The 22,374-nt window shown below is 32.5% G+C and overlaps 2 protein-coding genes and 1 non-coding gene across 4 annotated transcripts; all 3 read left to right on the top strand.

Moving 5' to 3' along the window:
- Positions 1–1,186, top strand: LOC18038601. Of its 2 annotated transcripts, XM_006428940.2 has the most exons (3): positions 4–243; positions 407–512; positions 689–1,186. In XM_006428940.2, the coding sequence occupies exons 1-3, from the start codon at positions 211–213 to the stop codon at positions 829–831; spliced, it is 282 nt and encodes a 93-aa protein (XP_006429003.1). In that variant the 5' UTR covers positions 4–210; the 3' UTR covers positions 832–1,186. The 2 variants fall into 2 exon arrangements, with proteins under 2 accessions (XP_024038050.1, XP_006429003.1); XM_024182282.1 differs by lacking the exon at positions 689–1,186 and having other exon boundaries at positions 1–243; positions 407–682.
- A 3,432-nt stretch (positions 1,187–4,618) lies between these two features.
- Positions 4,619–4,725, top strand: LOC112097563. The gene has a single exon (XR_002905094.1). It is a non-coding gene; the product is annotated as a small nucleolar RNA R71 (small nucleolar RNA).
- Positions 4,726–12,166: 7,441 nt separating this feature from the next.
- Positions 12,167–13,778, top strand: LOC18038346 (protein SLOW GREEN 1, chloroplastic). Its single transcript, XM_006428939.2, has one exon. It carries the CDS (start codon positions 12,294–12,296, stop codon positions 13,359–13,361), a length of 1,068 nt encoding a protein of 355 aa, XP_006429002.1. The 5' UTR covers positions 12,167–12,293; the 3' UTR covers positions 13,362–13,778.
- Positions 13,779–22,374: the final 8,596 nt, after the last annotated feature.

The following is a 22,374-nucleotide window of genomic DNA, read 5'->3' as shown; positions in this document are numbered from 1 at the left end:
TAAATTTTTACTCACAGCTCAGCTCACTAAGGCGAAGTCATATTGTATATATTTTACATTTTTGGCTCTCTTGATCTTAGCTCATTCTTCCTTCCTCTTCACTTTCCTTACAACCTTTGCTAGTTTCTTCCGCCACTTGTTGATTTCTCTACACTGTTTAATCATACAAGATTTGATACACAGAAGGTATTCGGAGAAAATTGTACCACCATGGATGACTCTTCTGCTTCATATATTCATTTGGTAAGTTGGTAAATATGACTAAAAGGAAATCAAATCAACTGGGCTGTATTAATTTGTTTAAACACGAAGCGAGATTACCGTCAGTGTTCATTATTGATTTTGTGATTATTGATTGATTTGTTGTTGGTGGTGGTGATGATGCGTGATATGATCGTCGATGCAGGTGCACCATCTAATAGAAGAGTGTCTTGTATTCAACATGAGCAAAGAGGAGTGCATGGAAGCTCTCTCCAAACATGCAAATATCAAACCCGTCATCACATCAACAGGTAATAAATACTACATCGTATCATATTCTTCATATCAGTTGCCTTTTTCAAGTCCGACGCACACGCGCGGGCACACGTATGTCTATTCACACGCACACACACATATGTACACACGCACACACATATGTACGAGCACGTGTGTGAAAAGACATGTATGTATTTGCTTTTGAATACAGTGTGGAAGGAATTGGAGAAAGAGAACAAGGAGTTTTTCGAAGCCTACGCAAGAAAAAATGCAGAGAGAGCTACAGTAATGGAGACTAGAGAAAGGATCGAGAAGATACTCGCAAATTCTACTACCATTAGGGATACCAAATAGGCAACTAATAAAAAAGGAAACATTAATATTAATTAATTTTATTAGTTAGCAGTGCCATACGGTACAGGCACAGCTTCAGCAGCATCAGCTTCATCTTTTCTAGGTAGGTGTCGTCTAATAGTAAAACGACGCCGTAGGGCGTTATGATTTGGGAAGCGTGAAGCATGACGGCATGTGGGAACACTGTTTGCATGAAGTCACTGTACGTTGCGTAAACGTGGCACCGCCCTCTTTGTTCCATTACCTGCGCGTCTATTTTCTTCGTCTTAGTTTTGTAAAAAAAAATTTCTCCATTCATAGAATAAATATTAATAATACGCATGCCCAACCACCCCATTTGCTTTGTTTTCTTCTACTCGACCATCTCTCGTGTTCTTTTTCTTTAAGTGATTTTAATATCTTCATTTGTATTATTATCGGTTAGTAATCTTGATGTAATAAATGAAGTGAAAGTGGGGCTTGATTTTGGGACCATTTTTTGAAGTGTTTGTCGTCGATCATCACTTGTCACTGTCCCGAGCTTTCAGGTTTTTTGTTTGCTTTGCTCCAAATTGGAGCCGTTGATGATCAATCAATTAATCCTTGTATATATATTTATAATTTCATCTCTTATGCTGAATATTGAAGCTTTAATGACTTTCTAAATCGGTCAAAGATACTAAATAATATCGTGACTATGAACTCACCCACCAAATATCAACCTTTAAATGTTATTATTATTTAGACTTGCCATAAAGTGCATTTACCAGCTGAATTATGCTCAAGGAGGACTCCGGTTCGTTTGTCTTACACCTCGTGGATGTTACTAACATTTTGCTAGTTCTCGAGCAAAAACTAAAATAAAAACTACGAAAAGAAAATTCTAACTAAACCACTTTCGCAGGTGATCGCGATTGTATTTAGTGTATGCAACAAGCTTTTAAACCCCTAGGCGGCCCTAATGGATGAGTTATAGTCTCGTGAGGGTTTCCAGCAATGATACCCACAAACATCATAAAAAAAAATGTCTCAAAGATTGTATAAAAGTATATAGCTCAAAGAAAATTAAAAATATTGGCAAAGTTCTAACTTTTAATTGAATAGTCAGCCTCATCTCATATTGGATTCATGTGTTGTATGTGAATCAATTCATTCAAAACTCATTCTCAAAATTTTCAATATCAACAGCCCTTGTCTCGAATAATAAACTGAGTAGGTCAAACTAACATCATCATTTTGATCTCTTTTTTTTTTCCTTAGGCATAAATTAGCATTTTCTTTTTATTTTTCTTGAAGCACATGCTTTTTCTTTTCTTTTCATTTTTTTTTCATAGTTAGGAGCTTTCACTCTACCCCTTAAGGTAGCCTTCTTCTCATGGTAGATTGTTCTCTACATACTAGTGATACAGAGGCCCAAATTACTCAAGGATAGCTTCACTTTTAAGGGTTATAGGTAGCTATTTCTGACTATAGTGCCTGGGTAAACTTAAGTACCGTAGAGTCGGGTAAACAATCATTTACTCAATCTAAAACTCTCAACTTAGGCTGTATCAATCTCAAATCTCAAGTCAAAATTCTGAAAGAATCGATATAAGTGCGCAAGATATTTAAAGAATCACAATCAAGACGAAACTAACACAAGAATCAAGTATAAACTAAGACAATATTCATCCATTTCTAAGAACCATATTCATTTTCAATCATAAACTCATCATAGGCATTAAAATCTTTTTTTTTTGAAAAAAATGAAAGCAAATATTCCCACCCCCAAACTTAAAATAAACATTGTCTTCAATGTAAAGAAAAAAGAAAAGAAAAGAGAAACTCCCCCAGTTTTGCACTTGAAGATGTAAAGTTGTAGCTGAGTCGTTGAAAGGCATGTGGAAAGTTAATGTTCATCGACCCCCAAACTTGTGCAAAATCCTAAAACAAAACAAAATAAGTAAAAGAAAAGAAAAATAAGGAAAGATAAAAATGACAATAATAAAGTTTAGAAAGCTTGGGTTGCCTCCCAAGAAGTGCTTAATTTATAGTCATTAACTTGACTGTCTTTGAAGAGATGGTTCAAGGAGGCTCGTGGATGGAAGGAGATGATCTGGATGAACCTTGCCCAAGTTTCTTGCAATTAGGTCTCTTCCCACGAAAATGAGGTGATGCATCTTCATTAATAGACTGCTTATGTATTATATAAATGTCAGGAGGGTCAGATAGATGCTCATCCTTAAATGGTTTGGCCATTTTTATATCCATGATGTCTTCTTGGAAACATTCTTTGAGTTCAATTGGATACTTGATAGGTGTGTACACATTGAAAATGGCTTGCTCATTTTGAACTCTTAAAATCAATTTTCTTTCCTGAACATCAATCAAAGCTCTTCCTGTAGCTAAGAATTGTCGGCCTATAATGAGAGGTAACTTTATATCTTCAGTCATATCCAAGACAATAAAATATGCAGGGAATATAAATTTGTCAACCTTCACAAGCACGTCCTCAATTATGCCTCTTGGGTACTTTATAGATCTATCTGCCAATTGTAAGGTAACAGTTGTTGCCTTACGTTCACCCAAACCTAATTTCTTGAAAACAGAAAAAGGCATCAAATTAATGCTTGCACCTAAATCACACAAAGCTTTATCAAAATAACAATTTCCAATAGTGCATGGAATATTAAAACTCCCTGGATCTTTCAGCTTTGGTGGCAATTTATTTTGTTAGATGGCGGTGCAGTCCTCAGTCAACATTACAGTTTCATGCTCCTCAAGTTTCCTCTTGTCGGACAACATTTCTTTCATAAATTTGGCATAAAGCGGCATTTGTTCCAAAGCATCTGCAAAAGGAATATTAATATGCAATTTCTTAAACACATCAAGAAATTTTAAAAATTGCTTATCTATGTTATTTTTTCGGAGACGTTGAGGAAAAAGAATTGGAGGAACATAGGCCTTGACTGGTGTTGCTAGTTTAGGTTGTGGTATTTCTGAATTCGCTGCCTTTGAAACCTTAATTATGTCTTCAGTTTATTCTTCATCAACTTTCTTTGCTTTTTTTCGCGGCTCATCAAGTTGTTTACCCCTCCGAAGTATAATTGCATTAACTTGCTCCTTTGGATTTGTCTTGGTGTTGCTTGGCAGAGAACTATGTTGTCTACTGGATAGCAAGTTTGCAATCTGACCCACTTGTACCTCGAGGTTCCGAATTGATGCAGCTTGATTTTGAAAAGTTGTCTCTGTTTTGGTCATGAATTGAGACATGTTTGTTGTAAGCTGGGTAAGAGCATCTTCTAAGTTTGACTTCTTTTCTTGTGGTTGGAACCCTGGAGGTGGTGCCAATGTATTCTGAGTGTTGTTCCATGACAAATTCGGGTGGTTTCTCCAGCCATGATTGTAGGTATTAGAATATGGGTTATGTTGTTGTCTTTGGAAATTTGACACATAATGAGCTTGTTTAGCAGATGACGACGCAAAAGGACTTCCAACTTGGCAGTTGACACTGGTATGGTTCCTTTCGCATAATTCACAAACTTTAGTTTGAATAGCACTGACATTTAGGTGCTCCAGCTTATTAGATAAAGCAGTCATCTGTGCAGATAAAGCAGTGACAACATCAACATTATGGGCTCCTATAATTTTCCTTGGCATTAATCGCTCTGAAGTCCACTGGTAATTGTTGGATGTCATCTCCTCCAATAATTCATAAGCTGCTTCTGGCGTTTTTCCCATTAACGTTCCTCCTGCTGCAGCATCAATCATTGTTCTGGTATTGGATCCTAAACCATTGTAAAATGTTTGCACCTGAAGCCAAACTGGTAGACCATGATGTGGGCATTTTCTTAGTAGGTCTTTGTATCTCTCCCACGCTTCATATAATGATTCCATCTCGAACTGAGCAAAGGTTGTGATGTCATTCCTCAACTTGGTTGTTTTTGCTGGAGGAAAGTACTTTGCTAAAAACTTCTGTGCTAAACCATCCCAAGTAGTGATTGTTCCAGCAGGGAGTGAGTTCAACCACTCTTTTGCTTTATCCCTCAATGAAAATGGAAAAAGCCTTAGCCTGATAGCATTATCTGAAACACCATTTTGCTTAAACGTGTCACAAATTTCCAAGAAATTTACAATATGAGCATTTGGATCATCATTTTGCATCCCAGCAAACTGTACTGACGTCTGAATCATCTGGATTATGGCTGGCTTAATTTCAAAATTATTGGCTTGAACGGTAGGGCGTGCAATGCTTGAGCGAGTACCATTAACTGTAGGCACAACATAATCTCTTAAAGGTCTCGCATCCTCATTTCCATGTAATGCTTTGTCAACCATGATTAATTGTTGCTCCTGTAAAACTTCTCTTCTTTCTTTATTAAGCCTTCTACACGTACGATCAATCTTTGGATCAAAACTTCTTGAACGTCTCATTAAACAAAAATTAAAATAAAAACAATAAAAATAAAATTCAAATTAAACTAAGGTTAGTTGGTATCGATACTAATCCAAACAATCCCCGGCAACGGCGCCAAAAACTTGATGCGTAAATTAGCAAGTGTACTAGTCGGCACAAGTAATATAATGAAGAGTAGAGTATCGTCCCACAAAGATTGTATATCCTATTAGTTACCGAAATTATTCTAACTCTAATTTATTTGAACAATCGAATAAGCGAATTTATATTAAAATTAAATAAAATAAAATAATTAAAAATTAAATAAAGATGCAGGCAGTAATAGAAATCACTAAGAGATTAAGACACTAGGACATTCGATTTCACCATAACCAATCCAATTTAATCCTCCATCTATGCTATTAAAATTTACTACCCATGTTGATAGTGAATTTCCCTAATCCATTCAATATCCTCTCTCGAGTAATATTAAAAATACCTTCACACATTAACCCATTATATCTCTATGTAAATTTAAATATGCAAAGATTCATTAAGTTCCATGAAAATTCTTAGAAAAACTGCACGAATCACGTTGGCACATCTTTGTCTTTCGTTCAATTCATGGCATTCATTACACAGAGCAAAAATACATAAATCTCCTCTCGGTCTCATTATGTATCCTCAAATCATTCAAATATTGGCCAGATATTTAAAAGCATTAAGCACAATAATGAACACTCAACCATGGAATAATAAATTAAAAATAACATAGATTTATGGAATTAAATCTTCATAGTTAGGCTACATCGTAGCCCTAGTAAAATAAATTAGTTCATGAGAATATAAAGAGAATTTATTAATTTAATTGGAAACATTCAAGTAAGATAATAGAGAAGAAAGAAAAAAAAAACTCAAAAATTAATGTGTCTTCCTTCTGCTCTAAATTATTCCTGCTGCTCTCGGTTTTGTTCAAGACTTCTGACTGCTGCTCTATTATTTCTTTTCTCTTGGCTTCCATTGCTCTTGTGCGGCTGCCTTTTTTTCCTTTATAATGTTGTGGCTTCTTCCAAATCCTTAAATGAAAAGGATTTCAAAACAAAACAAATCCAGCCCACGAATCCTTAAATAAAAAGGATTTTAAAAACAAAACAATTCTAGCCACCTTTTAAGCCCATCCACGTGACTTGTAAAGTTTAATTGGCCAATTTGCAAATTAATTCTTTAATGCTCCCCCACTTGCTGTCATATTTGTCAACTAAATATTCAATACTTCCCCCACGTGTTGCATGCATGATGATTAAATTCAATCATCCTTAATTTGGCTTTTTATTTTTTTCCCTCTTTCTTTCACATTATTTCTATTATACTCCAATTTGTTTCCTCTTTAAGCTTCTTTTCTCATAAATATTTTCAATATTCCTACAATGACAAAATATAAAAATTAAGATAAAAATTAATATAATAAAATATAATTTAACATAAAATTAAGTTATGAAAGTATTAAAATAATAGATAAATTATGAGAACATCAGTTACAAAGATCACAAAATTTTCTACTATAATATGTATTGTCATAGTTTCAAAATTTTGCTTCACAAGACTGTAAATGTAAAGAAAAATATTGAAAAATGTAACCCAAAAAAAAAAAAACTTCTTTTCGGTAATGAAATTCTGTCGCCAATAATGAAATATTTGTGAAACATATTACCTATTATAAGGTAGTATTTGAGCAACGTATATAAGATTAATTGGACCAAATTTTAAACTGTCTTTCGAATATTAGTTGGGTCCATAGGTTTTCATATAGCATCAAAATCAAACTTATACACAAGTGGGTCTTTAAGCTACCTTTTCCATGTGACAGGACGGATGACAAAGGTTGTTATTTGATCATTTTTGGGCGTAACGTGTTTAGGAGATTAGCGCATTGCGGTGTTAAAGTGATTGTCTCATATCATTATGCCTCGTTGGTGTATGGTAAGTAGTAACCAAAAAGACCAGTTAGAATATGAAAAGGGGACAAAATCTTCATCAGAGTGTTATAAAGACTTAATAAAAAGACTGACATGGGTGTGATATAGGCAAAAAGATCAGTCTAGCATGATAGAGGATATTAATTAAGGAGATTAGTTATCACACAGAGGTGACAAAGGATTAGGCAAGTCAAGCTTAGGAGTGACATATGTATGAGTGTCAAAGAGATTATGCCCTATGGGACTCCAGGAGGTGTTAAGGAGATTATCACAAATTGTTAATAATATATATATCCTACGTCGAGTGTTAACCAGATCATCTCTCATCTACTGAAAATGGTTTTTGACCAAGGTATGCTGGAAATTATTTCATAATGTAAGCTTTACATTGAGCAATAGAGGTGATTTATTTATTTACTTATTTTTGTATGAAGCTAGAAATTTTATTAATTAAAAGAAAAAGAATTAGAAACTGGCCCATAGCTTGACATCCCCAACAGTCATCAGTCAAGTTTTCTGAATAACACACGGGGATATATGGTCATCATCCCACCGAATTTATATAATTAGCGTTAAAATTAGAGGTTGTTGGTTGACACTTGACAGTTTATAGTTAAAAAAATAATAATAATGATGATGCAATTTTACTCCTGCATGAAAGATTGGATACACTAGTCGCAATTTAATTCTTAAAAGACTCATCGAGCGAGAAGATTTGAATTAGATTAAGGGTGCGTTTGAGATTGAGGTGCTGTGAATTTTAAGTTATAGCTGCTGTAGAAAAAAATTATAATTATGAAATAAAAATTAATAATATATAGTAAATATAAAATTTAAATAATAATTTTGATAATATTATTAAAATATAATAAATTTTTCATGATACAAGTGGAAAACCACATCAACATAATTTTTAAACTACAGCAGCTAATGTCTATCAAATATTTTAGTGCTATAACTTTTAAATTTCAGCTGTCCAATCTCAATTTAAAAAACATATGTACACTTCTTACAAATGATATATAGACTTAGAAGGGATAAGAGGAAGAAATTTGTCAGAAGTACATAGGCATGTCTAGGACAATATTCGAACCTGAAGTACAAACCTGTTTCAGCGGCGGTAGTTAAATAAGTAAATGCGCACTACACAGCAATAAAGTTTACTGTTAAAATGAGATAGTTGAGACCCCCCATGTCAGCACCATCTAAGCGTACATTAATTGAATGCATGGCAAGTTGGCGATGAGATTATTTTGGGAGTCAATAACCAAACACGGTATATACAATCCTATAATATTAATAATGTTATGCTTATTTAGTTGGGATATTTAATTTGTATCCCAATTGATGTGGTATTATTTAATTGACCCAAGTGATGATTAAGTATTTCACTTATCTAAATGGTGAAATTATATTAACAATAGATGAATTGAGATAAAAACTAAAGCATTTTAACTAAATAATTTAGAATAACATTACTAAAAATCTTATTTCATATAACACAATCTAAGTCTTATTAAGCCCACATTGAATGCAAACCTAATTATTAGGTATTATACTGAATTACTGATAATATCTCTAAGTCCAGCGCGAAATGAATGTATATTTATTTTATTCTGACTGATCGTATCCAATTTACTGTTTATTTTTCTTTTAATAAGGTAGATGGAGTAGGTCATAAAACATAACTTAATTTTTTTTCTCTCATATAACTGCTTAAAGCCACTTGGTTAAACCGCTAGGAGCAAACAACCTCTACTCTAATGATAATTTAGACCATTAATCATTTCATGGATATATAGTCATAAATAAAAATCATTGATCCTTTCTCTTTCTCTTATAATTTTTCTTAAAAATCGTTTCTTTTTGTTTCCCTTTTTTTTGTGTGGTAATTTTGTAGTGTGTATATATATAAAATCCTAAAAGTAAAAAAAGTTTAATTATCATTTTTCTTTCTATTTCTCTTATAATTTTCCTTAAAAATCGTTATTTTCTTTTTTTTTTTAATTTTGTAGTATATTTATATAAAATGATGAAATCTTAATAAAGTTCTTTCTCCGTTAATTTAAAACTTCAATAAATTCCCCCCGCCCCCTACCCCTCCACACCCCCAGCAAAAAAAATGAGGGTTTCTAAAATGGTTTAACAAATAGACATGTGATTATAGATAGAAGAAAACCCCATGACTGGGTCTTGAGAGATGTTTTTCATTCAGGAAGGGTACAAGAATAATTTTATATTTAATTTTTTTTAAAGAAGTAATATAAATAGTTTAATAACTAATACCTTATTTGGGAAGGGACCTGCATTCGATGAAATCCCATCCTCTCCTATTGTCCTTGTTCTATTTTTAATTTTAATTTTAATTTTCTAAAGCTTTTAGTGAATATGTTTAAAATTTAAATTATAGTAGTATGGATGTAACAAATATCCTGATATTTATTAAAATAATATAAATAAGAACCAAAATAAATACTTGAATGAAATTTGCCACAATTATTTTTTCATAAACAAGAGACTAATTATGTTTTTTTAATGAATTAATGTTAATGCAAGAGATGATATCTTTTTCACAGATGTGTTAAAATTTAAAGATTTACTTTTGCTTAATCTGACATATTATCTTGTAATGTTGATGATATTAACTCAGTTTGATGGAAATGATTACTATAGTTCATTTTGATGTTTTGTGTTGACAATGCTATCTTACACTTTTATTTCAATATGATAAAATCAAATTAAAAAAATAAGTAGTAGTTACTCGGGAATTCTTTTTTTATTATTCGAGGATACCCATCCCCTTCTTTCAAATAATTATGACAAAGTCACGGAGGATATGAAGATATAAGCAAAATATTAAGAATAAGTAAGGAGATGTGGATCCCCTCCCTTTTGCCATCCTGATTAGTAATGATATTTAAACTCTCCTGTATTTATCTCACTTGCTCCCACTTTTTAGTTAACACTACTTATTTCAAAATTACCTTTATTAAAAAATAAAAAAGGTTAATGTATTTTTTTTTTATTTCTCATTTTCTTTCTCTCTCAAGAATCACCTTCACCCCCATTATATTTTCATCATCACCAAATTCACCATTAAAATCACTATTACCTTCATTAATCAATTACCACTTGCTGCAGATAATGAGTTTTTGTTGTTGGGTTTTGTTAAATTTTATAGCAAATGGTGAGTTTACTAATTTTTAATTTGTATGAAAAATAAGTCAAATAAACCCATTATATTTCCAATTCAAGAAAAAGAAAAACCTCTTATTTTAATAACAAATTAATCACTTTCAATAATTGAGGGTGAGTGTTTTTTTTTATTTCCTTTATTTATTTTCTATGTGGTATATATCCTTTTTTTTTCTTCTTACTTTGAATCATTCTTATCTAAAAATATCAAATTGATTCATTTTCAGTTTTGAAATTAATCCCTTTATTTAGCTACTAAAAAATTTCAGCTTATTTTTTATTAGGGATAATTTTATTTTTTAATAAGGATAATTTTAAAAATAGATAAGAGTTAAATAAGAAATTGGAGGCCAATCTATATATATATATATATATAAAGTTAGGACTTGCGGAGGTGATGTGGCATCACCATTTCTCATCATTTCATATTCTCTATTATCTAATAAATTGGTTGAAATTAAAAAATAATTACATTATAAAATATTAAAATAGAAAATAATTATTAGATTATAAATGATTACATGTCTTTTTCTCTTTCTATTTAAATTCAAAAATATGTAACCATTAATAATAATTAATTATAAGTCTTGAAATATTCATTTATTTTATTATGCCAACAATTAAATTTTAGTGGCTTAAAATACATCAATTAATTAATATAGGAATGAAGGTTCCTTTATCTTCCCTCAACAATGCCATCAGAGCCCAATTTTAATGTCATAATCTCATATTTAATTATTCAATCTTTTGTTTAGTGCCTTTTGGCTTTTTCAAAGTCCATAAATATTAAATATTTAAGATTTGTGGCATCATTATTTCTCATCTTTTTTATTCTCTATTATCTAATATATTGGTTGAGATTAAAAAATAATTACATTACAAAATATTAAAAATCTATATCTATCTATCTATATCTATATCTATCTATATATATATAAAGTTGGGACCTAAGGAGGTGATGTGGTATCACTATTTCTCATCTTTGTATATTCTCTATTATCTAATAAATAGTGAAATTTTCTTTTAGATTTAGTTTTTCATCTTCTCATAATTAATTTGATTGTTATTACACAATAACAATTATGTAAAGATTTTAATGAAGCATATTCTTTGTAATGAACATCCAAGGGGGAGTGTTACGAATTTATTAAAATAAATGTAGATGTTCATAACATATATCTCTTAGTCTCCCCACTATCTCACAAGAAATTATGATCCATAATTTTTCATTAATTTCATGGAGTGATTATGTAACTATAAAAGAACTCATCTTTTTGTTTTGCACACACACAATTAGAATAAATAAAATCACTCTATAATATATTTTCTCATTTTATTCTTTATCTTGCGTTGCTTCTTTATTTGTATTGCTGGCTAATAGCTTTTTTTGTTTTTTATAAAGCTATCTCATCTTTAAAAAAAATCAATTCATATTTTTTATCAGTTTCATCAAGTGTAAAATAAAAAAAATATATTAAATTTTTTTTTCAAAGTCACCACGTGAAACACGATTCTATTTTCTAGTGAAAATAAAAAGAAGAGTCTAAATGTCACTGCCCTATTCTTATATGTGATACGTGTGAAAGGTTTGCTAAAAAAGAGTAAACAAGTCTGTTCACATATTGGGCTCGGAAAGAAAATTTCTTTTTCACGAAAGACTGATATCGCTAAATACACGCCTTCCCAATGTTAAGCACACGTAATGAGGCCAACTGTTTATTGGGCGTAGTGGGCTCCGATTAAGATAAGGCCAAGCCCGTTTACGTTATAGGCGGAAACTCACTCTAATTGGGAAAACGACATCGTAAGAGCGAACGCTGATTCTCGAGGTCGAGGGTTTTAGAGAACTTCCTCTTTCTTCACTGTTGACTGTTTATCGACATATTTCTTCATCATCATCATCATCATCATCAGGGTTTTAGAGTTTTTAGCAAAATATGGAATCCCTTGCTAAATTACACGGCGGTCACCAACCTCTATCTCTTTCATTCAATCATCACCGTCCATCATTCCCCAAATCCATTTCCTTCATTTCCCTCCGAACTCCTCCCTCATCATCACCGTTCAAATTCTCCTGCATCAGAGCCTCATCCTCACCCGCATCACAACAGAACCCTAAGCCTTCCCTCCTCCGTACCCTAACTCCTCTCTCTTCACCTCTCATCAAAATCACCTCCGTCACCGTAGCCGCAGCCGCATTACTCTTCATGCGCCTCCCTTTCCACAGCATCAAACCCGCAATTGCCGCCCCCGTCGCCGCCGCAGCCACTGTGGAATCCACTAACGAATCGACAAAGGATACAACATCAGCTCGAGAGGATGTTTCTTACGAAGAAAAAGAGAAGGAAATTGAACAGCACCTGGCTGCAAACCCTAACGATATCGAAGCTCTACAGACCCTGATGGAAGTCAGGATCAAATCACACAAGCTCGTAGAGGCGGTCGATGTTATTGACCGCTTGATTGAGCTTGAGCCGAACGAATTCGAATGGCAGTTGTTAAAAGCTCAAGTTCAGAGCTACGCTGGAGAGTCTGAGGCGGCGATTAAAGGGTTTGAAGAAATATTACGGAAAGACCCTCTTCGAGTCGAGGCTTACCACGGACTCGTGATGGCTTACGATGGGTCGGATAAGAAGTTAAATGAAGTAGAGAAGAGAATTGAGAATGCAATGGAGAGATGCAAGAAGGAGAAGAAGAAATCTGATTTAAGGGACTTTAAGTTATTGATTGCGCAAATTAAAGTGATGGAGAGTAAGCACTCCGAGGCTTTGAGGGTTTATGAGGAGCTTGTGAAAGAGGAACCGAGGGATTTTAGGCCATATTTGTGTCAGGGGATTATTTATACTTTGTTGAGGAAGAAAGACGAGGCTGAGAAACAATTTGAGAAGTTTCGAAGACTTGTCCCTAGAAATCACCCTTACAGAGAGTATTTTGTTGATAACATGGTTGCAACAAAGATTTTCGGGGAAAAGGTGGATCGAGAGAGCATGGCGTCCAAGAGCTGAGAGAAGTGGCTCATTCTCATGTATTGAAAACTGCTGGTTTAATATTGATGAGTTTTTATGTTTAGTTTTTTGTTTTGAAATCCTTGTTTACTTTAAAAATTGTAGTAATTAGCACAATGTATTAAGAGAGGCTTAAGTGAAAAGTGTGTTGAGCGCCATGGCTATCTGTTTTTCAAACTTTTAGTAGAATATATCAGGGAGGAAACTATTCCAGCTGTTTTGATTTAGAAATAGTGGCATTTCTGTTAATCTTGTAACAAAATTTAATTCAACTAGAGCTCACTGGATATAATGTGGAGCTTGCCAAATACTGTCTCTCATTGTAAAGAATGGAGGCATTTTGGAGTCGTAATTGTTAAAGACGGTGACCCTTTAAATCATCTGCATTTTGAGTCCTTTGTTATTTATGTAGTATTGAGGTTTTAGCTTGTTCAATGTTGTTTGACAGGCTGACTAGCTGCAAGAACTTCTGATCTATGATGTTAGGTGGGAATTTAGCACAACTTTGTATGCAGTGCACATTATGTTTTGAGATTTTTGGATAAAAACTATTTTTCTATTACTTTCGTGGCTCATCTCACTGCCCTGGTGGTGTGTAATCTCATTGGTTTTTTTTTTTTAAAAAAAATTCATAATGTATTTGTTGTTTTGACTGTATATAGTACCTGATTATTTTGTTCACAGATTTTGCTTTTTTGATCAGACAAGCTCTTTATTACCATGCTGCACCATTTATCCTATCCTAGTAAAAAGTTCTTCCTTTTATCACATGTAGCATAGTAAAATGTTCTTCCTTATATCATACAAACTGACTGTTTGGGCAGTGCACAAGTGATCCTGTGTAGTATAGCACTGTTTATACAATCTGGTTCAAGTATGCTGCAAGAACTACCAGCAGCATTTGATTAAAAAAATTAGTGTTTGTGGTAATGATGTGTCAATGAATAGGTTCCATTGTGGCATCATCTGCCAATATATGAATGTTTTTCTTATTTTCCTCTCTTTTGTTTTACTAGCAATATCATCGAAATATTTCAAAAATTATTATCTTGTACTTGATAATTTATTCCTTTTGATTAATGTTTCTTCATTACCTGCGTTTAATTAATTGATGGTGTGGTTTATCCTATACATATTCATTGGCAGTTCTTGGCAGAAGTGTCGGTAGGTAGATAGATTGATAAAACTAGAACACTTGCAATAAACTTTTAGCTACTTTAAGTAGACCTTAGTACATTAAAAGGGAGGTGTCATCAAATGTTGCTGCAGCATATAAGCAATTTTAATGTGACTGTTGCCTTTATTTCTATTATTTGTAGCTGTGAAGTTTTGCTTGGGTATGTTTTGAGAGAGTTTTATTTTTATTCTGATTATTTAACTGAACATGTCATTTGTTCAGTGATATTATCATTTACTCAGCATTTGGTTCAGCTTTGTGTTGGAAACCCTTGTGCTCTTTCTTACCTATTTCTTTGAAATCAGTACTTACATGACATTTTTTCTTCTGTTTTTCTTCATTTTTCTAATGGGATCCTTTACTTGGGTGCTTCCCCCATATTTTTTCCTGGTAAGCTTAGTGATTCTTACCATGATCGAAATCCACGATTGCCGTGTAAAAAATTCTTCTATACCGTTTATGCCTCTTGTATTCACAGGTTCAGCGTGATTCTTAGAAGTGATTATGTCTTTCCAGATTTCTTTTTCAGCTATAATTTCTTGAGGGAAATACAGCAGCTTCTGCCCCTTAGCGTAGATAGAATATGCAGTTTGAAACTAGTTTGCAGCATATTAGAATATTGAATTTAAAAAGGACCATCCCAAATCCTGCCACACGGCTCAATGAATTCTGGAATAAGCTCATACTTAATCGTGGGTTGGGTTGGTCAGAACTCGTTCACAGTTTTTAGGCTTTTATTGGATTCAAGCTTAGCTCAAACCTGTGAATATTGATATTAGTTCAATTGGTTGAGCCATACCCAAATTGGTAACTTTTCCATTAATTGAACACCCTTTTATTTTATTTTATATATATTTTTAAAAGTGATACTACTTGTTAAGATGTAGCATTAATGTATCATTTACGACATTATTTCATCATTAACATGGTATTATTACCATATCACTAAACAGATTATTACAGATTACTTAGAAAAATTGGGATGCACTGATCCCGCTTAGGGAGTGGAATTTTCCTTTTTTCACTCCAAAATGAACTTGGAGCTGACAGCAGTTTTGCACAAACACCTGGAGTGAAAATTGCCAAATTATCTGTGGTTGGGCCGGTTCAGTAGCCCCACAAGAATTTGTTGTTTTTGATCCCTCTGAATCAGTTCTTGATCCGGGGTAGAGACAAGGACGGTAGTGAATCCGGATATTTATAGCCTGTTTAGGACAGCTGCGCTATGAAAGAGGAGAAATTTTATTATCAAAATACACAGGGCAGCTGTCCCAAACGGGGCCTCAAGAGTTACGGAAGTGTAGCTACTAGCTAGGGGCACATGTTGTGTTTTCCGGCTTCTACTTTGTAAAAAAATTTTGAAAATCTGAAAAGCTAAAAGAGTAATTTTTAAAACTCTCCTGAGGTTTGGGCTTGTTGCAAGTAAATGATGAGAATTTATTTATTTGTAAAAAATCTTCTATCATCAGTTAACTTTAACATTGACCGTTAGTTGACTGTACAAAGACAATATTACCCTTAACAACAGTTTGTAGACGGAAATAACTAAAAAAAATTAAAATTGTTGGCGCAAAAAGCACAAATCTTATTTTTTGACAATTTTATCCTTGTCAATTATAAAGATTTACAATATCATAGGTAAAGATTATAACTATTTCATTTTCAAGTTTTTAATTTTATCTTTTTTATAGGAACTTTAAGAAAATATTAATAATTTAAAGAGAATTTTTTAATTTTTTAATTTTATCTTTCTTGTAGGAACTTTAAGAAAATATCAATAATTTAAAGAGGGTAAAATAGCCAACAATTTTAATTTTTTTTTAGTTATTTCCGTCTACAAATCGTTATTAAGGGTAATATTATCTTTGTACAGTAAACTAACGGTCAATATTAAAGTTAACTGACGGTAGAAAATTTTTTACAAATAAATAAATTCTCGTCATCTACCTGCAACAAGCCCAAACCTCAGGGGAAATTTTTAAAAATTACCCAAAATGATCATTGTAATTGGTGTGCTCATGTTTTTATTCTGATCAAATGGAGATGAGTCATTGTCCCTGCTAATGTCTCCCTGAAGGAAAGCATGGCCCGGATTAGCAGGGTCCTTTTTTACATTTTTATGCCTTCAAATTCCTCAGGGATTCTTTTTTTTTCTTGGATTCTCGCGCTGATGTGAGTCTCGGCCGCGCTTGGCGGAGATTCTTAGACTTTCTTTTCATTTCTTTTGATTATATGTTTGTTGAGACATAAGAATTTACTAATAAAGAGCCCTTGTTTTAATAAATATCTTCTGAGGTCATGCCTAATTTGTCCTCCATTATTTAGCATGAGTGATGCCCATCATGCTTGAATTTGAGTTATAAGAAAGTCCTAGGTGGTGCTGCTACTATTATATCGCATGTAAGCACACTACTCTATCGTGCAATTAATTTTCTTCACATACAAACTTATCGATAAATTAAGCATCATGCACATTTTGTATGTATGGTAAAATTTTATTAAATAGCAGTATAGGGAACTGGTTGTGTTGTCATCATCTAAGGTTTTGTCTAAAATTAGAATTTTATTAATTGTAACTAATTGGGCCTTGGCCCAGTGGCCAGGACCCTGCATTCACAACTGTAAGCGCAGCGGTTTGAGCTCCCGCGACGCATGTAGAGGTTTATTTCCTTCCTTAATTATTAAGTGAAGATATTCTTCTCCATTTCGAAATGTGAGTGGAGTAGACACCCCTTGAATATTAGAAAGGGTAAAATCTGGGCAGTGCTATATAAGAATTAATATAAATTAAGTCCATTAATTGACTAATTGTAAATATCAGTTGTAAATCTCATATAATATGAGTTGTAATCTGAGCATTAGTCTCATATAATTAAAAAAAAAAAAGAATTTTATTAATTGCCCTGATGAATCAAACCGACGCAATCAACATCATGTAAACTAAAAAGAAATGCTCACCCAAAGTTGGTGGCTCAATGTATTAAAGCACAAGAAGTCAGCTTCAGTTGGGTTTGACTTATTGGCTTGCCAAACCATAGCTTAAGAGGAAGATTGCGGCAGCTTCATATAAGGTTAATAATCACAGCCAAAGCAATGCTGTAAGGTAATCCAAGGTCCATTTATCATCTAAATTAACACCATTTGTGTTCAAAAGGGAAGAGGTAATCATTCAAAAGCCATGATTATCGATGTGGCCCTGCAATTCGCTTTTAGAGTAGACAAATTTATTGACCCCTCTCTCTTTCCTTTTACTTTTAACAACTAATCTAAACCTTTGTCTTCGTTTTGTCCCCTTTTATTTTCCTTCACAAGGCAGAAGCCACTTCCGTATGTCTAACATATATGGCTTCTCTCGGTTATAATGAAAATAGTTTTGGAATTTTTTTTTTTTTTTGGAAAGCAAATTTTTTTCATGCATTAAACATAATTTTATAAGTAATCGACAACTACTCTTAGGCGCAACGGTGGTCAATTCTCTCCTCACCTTATCAGTGAGGTTGAGAGTTGAATTCTCCCTTATGTTTTATTTAGATAACTTTTCTTTTTATTTAAGAGTAGCGTTTGATTAAAGCAAATTCTTAAGTTGGACTTCAACTAACCTTCATCGGGGCAGGTGCCAACATACTTATTATAATACTTATTATATAACTATTAGTAGATATATTATGTTATTGAACGGCACTTTGGATGGTATAATTATGTGTCAATAGTGTCAAAGAATTGTTGTTTCTTGGTAATTCATGCTACATTAATTAAACAAAAATGCTATCTTACGACAGTTTACTATAATTACAACAAGTTTTCATTAATTACTACTCACAAATTTTTTGATACAATTTTTGAAGTTTATCGTTCTATTTATTACTACTCATAAATTTGTATCTTATAAATAATTTGAGAAGTTTAACCAAAAAAAAATGAAAATACATAAAAGAATTTTGTGATTATTGTAATAAACAAAAAAATGAACAATTATAAAGGCAAACGTTGGTTAGAATAACCCCATGCCTTGCTCCCATCAATCATGCAAGGTTTCTGTGAAAAATCTTTGGATCCCTCTGGAAAGAAATAAAGAGAACCTTCCAATCATTATGATGGAAAATGGAATTGGAGCTTCTAAACTTTATTGTAGGGATTGGAGACAATGACAATAATTAATGTCATCACGTCATTATGTTGCCTTTTTGCTTATTGGCGCCTTTGGACACTGAAACAGAGGGCCAAAGGCATAGCATGCCGTGCAAAATGTGGAAATATGTGCTCAATGGTTTGCTCCTTGTCAAAATTTATTACAAAGAAGTTGGTCTGCCTACTACATGCTCGGTTCCACGACTAATAAAGATATGACGGACAAGTATCCTCTCGTAATTTAAGTTCTTCTTAATTTTAAAGAATTTGCGTCACGTATATTTTAATATTAGTGTATAATTAAAATTTAATTATTTTTATTTTTAATTTGTTAACTATTAATTACGTGAATAAAATTTTTATTCAAAAAAATATTAAATCATGAAAGAATTTTAATCCAAACGAAATATGTAATAATTTATAATGTTTTTGTTTTTCTATTTTAGAGTTTGGACCCTCATAAATTCTAAGTTCTTCTTCTACATACGGATTTATAATTCAATAATCCTTCGCCTTAGCTTAGGTTAACAAAAGGAGAATTGGGTGTTTAATATGTCACATCAAGGACTTGCAACTATAATTTGAACTTTCATCAAATTTGGACCGAATTTAATCATTTAATGGCATCAATGTAACCCTTTTTTGAAAGAGCCAGACATAGTGGAGAAGAGCGTGTTAAAAGAGCTAAGTGGTTCTACTTTTTTGTGTGCATACTATTTGTTAATAGAAGTATTCTATGCCAAGGTATCTTTAGTACTCTTTTTTACTTATTTCTGTGGTTCGTTAATAAAATTTAAATTGTTGTTTTTGAGGATCTTTTAAGAGTTAAAACCAATGATCTTACACATTCATTTGAACAGAAATTATTTAGAGAGAGGGAGACAAGATCATGTACGTACGTTGAAAAGCCATGACTGATCTTTATTGCCCAGCTCCCTTCTAATTCAATCCAAATCTACAAGTTGCTGCCTTAATCCAAGTTTGAAGTAGCACACACCAAAACTAAGCAGCGCAAGAACTAGAGAGAGATGAGAGTGAGTACACTCTTGGCCAAAGCACATATGATGACAGCATAGTAGCTCTCAATAGGTCAGAGTTAATTATGTATTATGGCTGAGAGTAGAGACTCCTGTGTTAATACAAAGTTATCTAATGTATTATAGGCTAAAATAACATAATTAAAGGTTATACTTATCCATAATATACTACTACATAAGGTGCAATAAATTAGACTCATTAATCTATACAAGATGTAATAAATTAGACTCATTAATATAATACATATTTGATAACACAATAAAGGGTCTATCAAAATTACTACTTAATATTTGACATTAGTAATGTATTAATCTTCTAAAATATAAAATAATTAGAATGATTTATGCAATGAGAAATAAATATAATAGTTGTGTGATCAATTGAGGTATTGTAAATCTGTAATAGAGTATTGTAACCGATCTTATTGGATCTATTATATGGTAAAGCTTTGTGCTGTAGGATTTAATTAATAATATTATTACAGGAAATTAAGTCAAAAGCCAACTAATTAAAGCGAAAATATTGGTTATCCCATCAAAACAAACATCCCAATAATTGCCCTAAAACTTGCTTCAATCGCAAACTTTAGTGCAATCATCGTGCATGCATGAATCTTGACATCTTGTTATTATTTTCTATTACGCATGGTAAAAGGGTTCCCATAAACTCACCGTTGTAACCGAAATTAACAGTAAAAAGACCAGAAATTAATTTAATTCGTGCCATGGCATTACAGGACTCACACAACAAGTTAAGGTCGCAGAAAGCTGTACGATTGGCACAACTCTACTCTGATACATATTGATAGGGTGGATAACGAAAACGAATTGATAGGATAGATAGATACTAATAAGTATCGTTCTAACACTAAATAATATATAGTAAAAATAAAAAGATTTGGATCAATTTAATATTTAATATCTTAATAAAATTTATCTCGTTCCAACAAACTTTATTAAACTTACATTTATAATTTCTAATATATTGTATCCCATAAGTTTGTTACATCACAAGTAGTCATGTTAATCTTGTCTTTCTTTCTAATCTAAACAAAGACAATCAGACAAAGGGGCTGCGTCAACTTCATAACCTAAAGAAAACAAAGACAAACCCTAAAGATTTTACCTATACCTACTACCTAGTAGTAGTGCCTATACGTTTTCAATTTTTTTCTACTAACTTCTAAGGCTTCTATTATTATTACTCTGTTTGGTCTGTGTCGTTATCTTATCTTTCACTGCGGAAATCTTTGCACTCAATTTTAATCCTGAGTCTGAAAGAAAGCTCATCAAAGGTTGCATTACTTGGCTTGTAAAAGCAACAAAATAAGACAACTGTTAATTGTGAAAAAAAAGATGAAATTATGTAATTGGTTTGGCACTCTTACTCCTTAAGAGAGGTCAGGGATTTAAGTCTCATTCTCGTATGAATTTATGACTTTAGCTAGCACTTTACTTTTTACGAGTCAACCCGGTACGAGCAGGGATTAGTTTAAATTGTGCTACGGGCTTAAAAGTACCTTCCACAATTGGGATCCACTCAAGACCACCTCGTGGTTCAGACAATTAAAAAAAAACAAATAATTAAGAACAATGCCAGCACTGCACAGCTAGTTTTCTCACTTTAAGAAGTCACCCTCCTAAGGAAAAGGCTTTTGAAGTTAGGCATATTGGCAATTTGGGTTTGACAACAATTAATAGACGGATTCGTATTGGTTTAAACACTTTGTATCATTAAACCTTGTTTAGATGTATTAAGTAAAAATTTAAGATTAAAGGAATAGTGGTATTTTTTTTTTTTTGGGGTAAAGGCTGAGTTTCGATTAATAATTGTTTTAATTATCTTGAGTATAAGACCAATTTTTTGCCTTGCAAGGGTGGCCATATTTGGGAAGAGGAATAAAACTTGTCCTTTATGGTCGAGTCCTACCTAATTCAAATGTTTACGACATTTTACGTGCTGTTATTGTAAATTAGCATTATTTTATTGGATATCTATATATCCAAACCAGAATATTGCTTTACTAACAAATTGATATATAATCTTTTTTATTAAAAAATAATGGCAGTATTATCCCCGAGTAAATTATTACAATTTAGTTTTTTTTTTAAGAAAAGCCACAAAGCGCTTGAAAACATATTCAAATTAGGGTAAACTTCAGTTCACCCCCTACTTAAAGTAACAATCTTAATTTATTTCATAAAATATAAAAACATCATTTACCCCCATTTACTATTTTATATATATAGAGAGATAGAGAGAGAGAGAGAGAGAGCGAGTTACTCTCTTCAAAATAGCCCATAAAGATTCAGAAATATTCATTTATCTTCGTGATTTCTCCATTAAAGTCAACAACATAAAAGACATAATCGTATTTGAACAAATGTGATAACTATTTTTAGCCTAGAGTTACGCGACTAGCGTCATTCTTGATATGAATGTCAAATCAAAAGCAAGAAGGCAACCTTTCAACCATCCCTTAATTTTATAATGGGTATAAATCTAATCACTAATTTCTTACTTTTGTGAGGGTTGATTTTGGATTATCCGCTTACAAATTGACTATTTGTATTTGCCCCTTTAACTTTTCAAAATCTCTATTTACCTTTAATTTTTGTTAAGAAGAAAAAAAATCATCAATCCACTTTTATTTTTCTCTTATCTTTTGAA

Source organism: Citrus clementina, unplaced genomic scaffold, assembly GCF_000493195.1.
Source record: "Citrus clementina cultivar Clemenules unplaced genomic scaffold, Citrus_clementina_v1.0 scaffold_6, whole genome shotgun sequence".
NCBI classification, from domain to species: domain Eukaryota; kingdom Viridiplantae; phylum Streptophyta; class Magnoliopsida; order Sapindales; family Rutaceae; genus Citrus; species Citrus x clementina.
This window is presented reverse-complemented; position numbering and strand designations above follow the sequence as displayed.

Excerpts from the sequence above, each read along its gene's own strand:
- LOC18038601 (XM_024182282.1), top strand. The coding sequence starts at position 211 with ATGGATGACTCTTCTGCTTCATATATTCATTTG. Across the intron at positions 244-406 it reads CTGCTTCATATATTCATTTG|GTGCACCATCTAATAGAAGA; the intron begins GTAAGTTGGTAA and ends TCGTCGATGCAG.
- LOC18038346 (XM_006428939.2), top strand. The coding sequence starts at position 12,294 with ATGGAATCCCTTGCTAAATTACACGGCGGTCACCAACCTCTATCTCTT.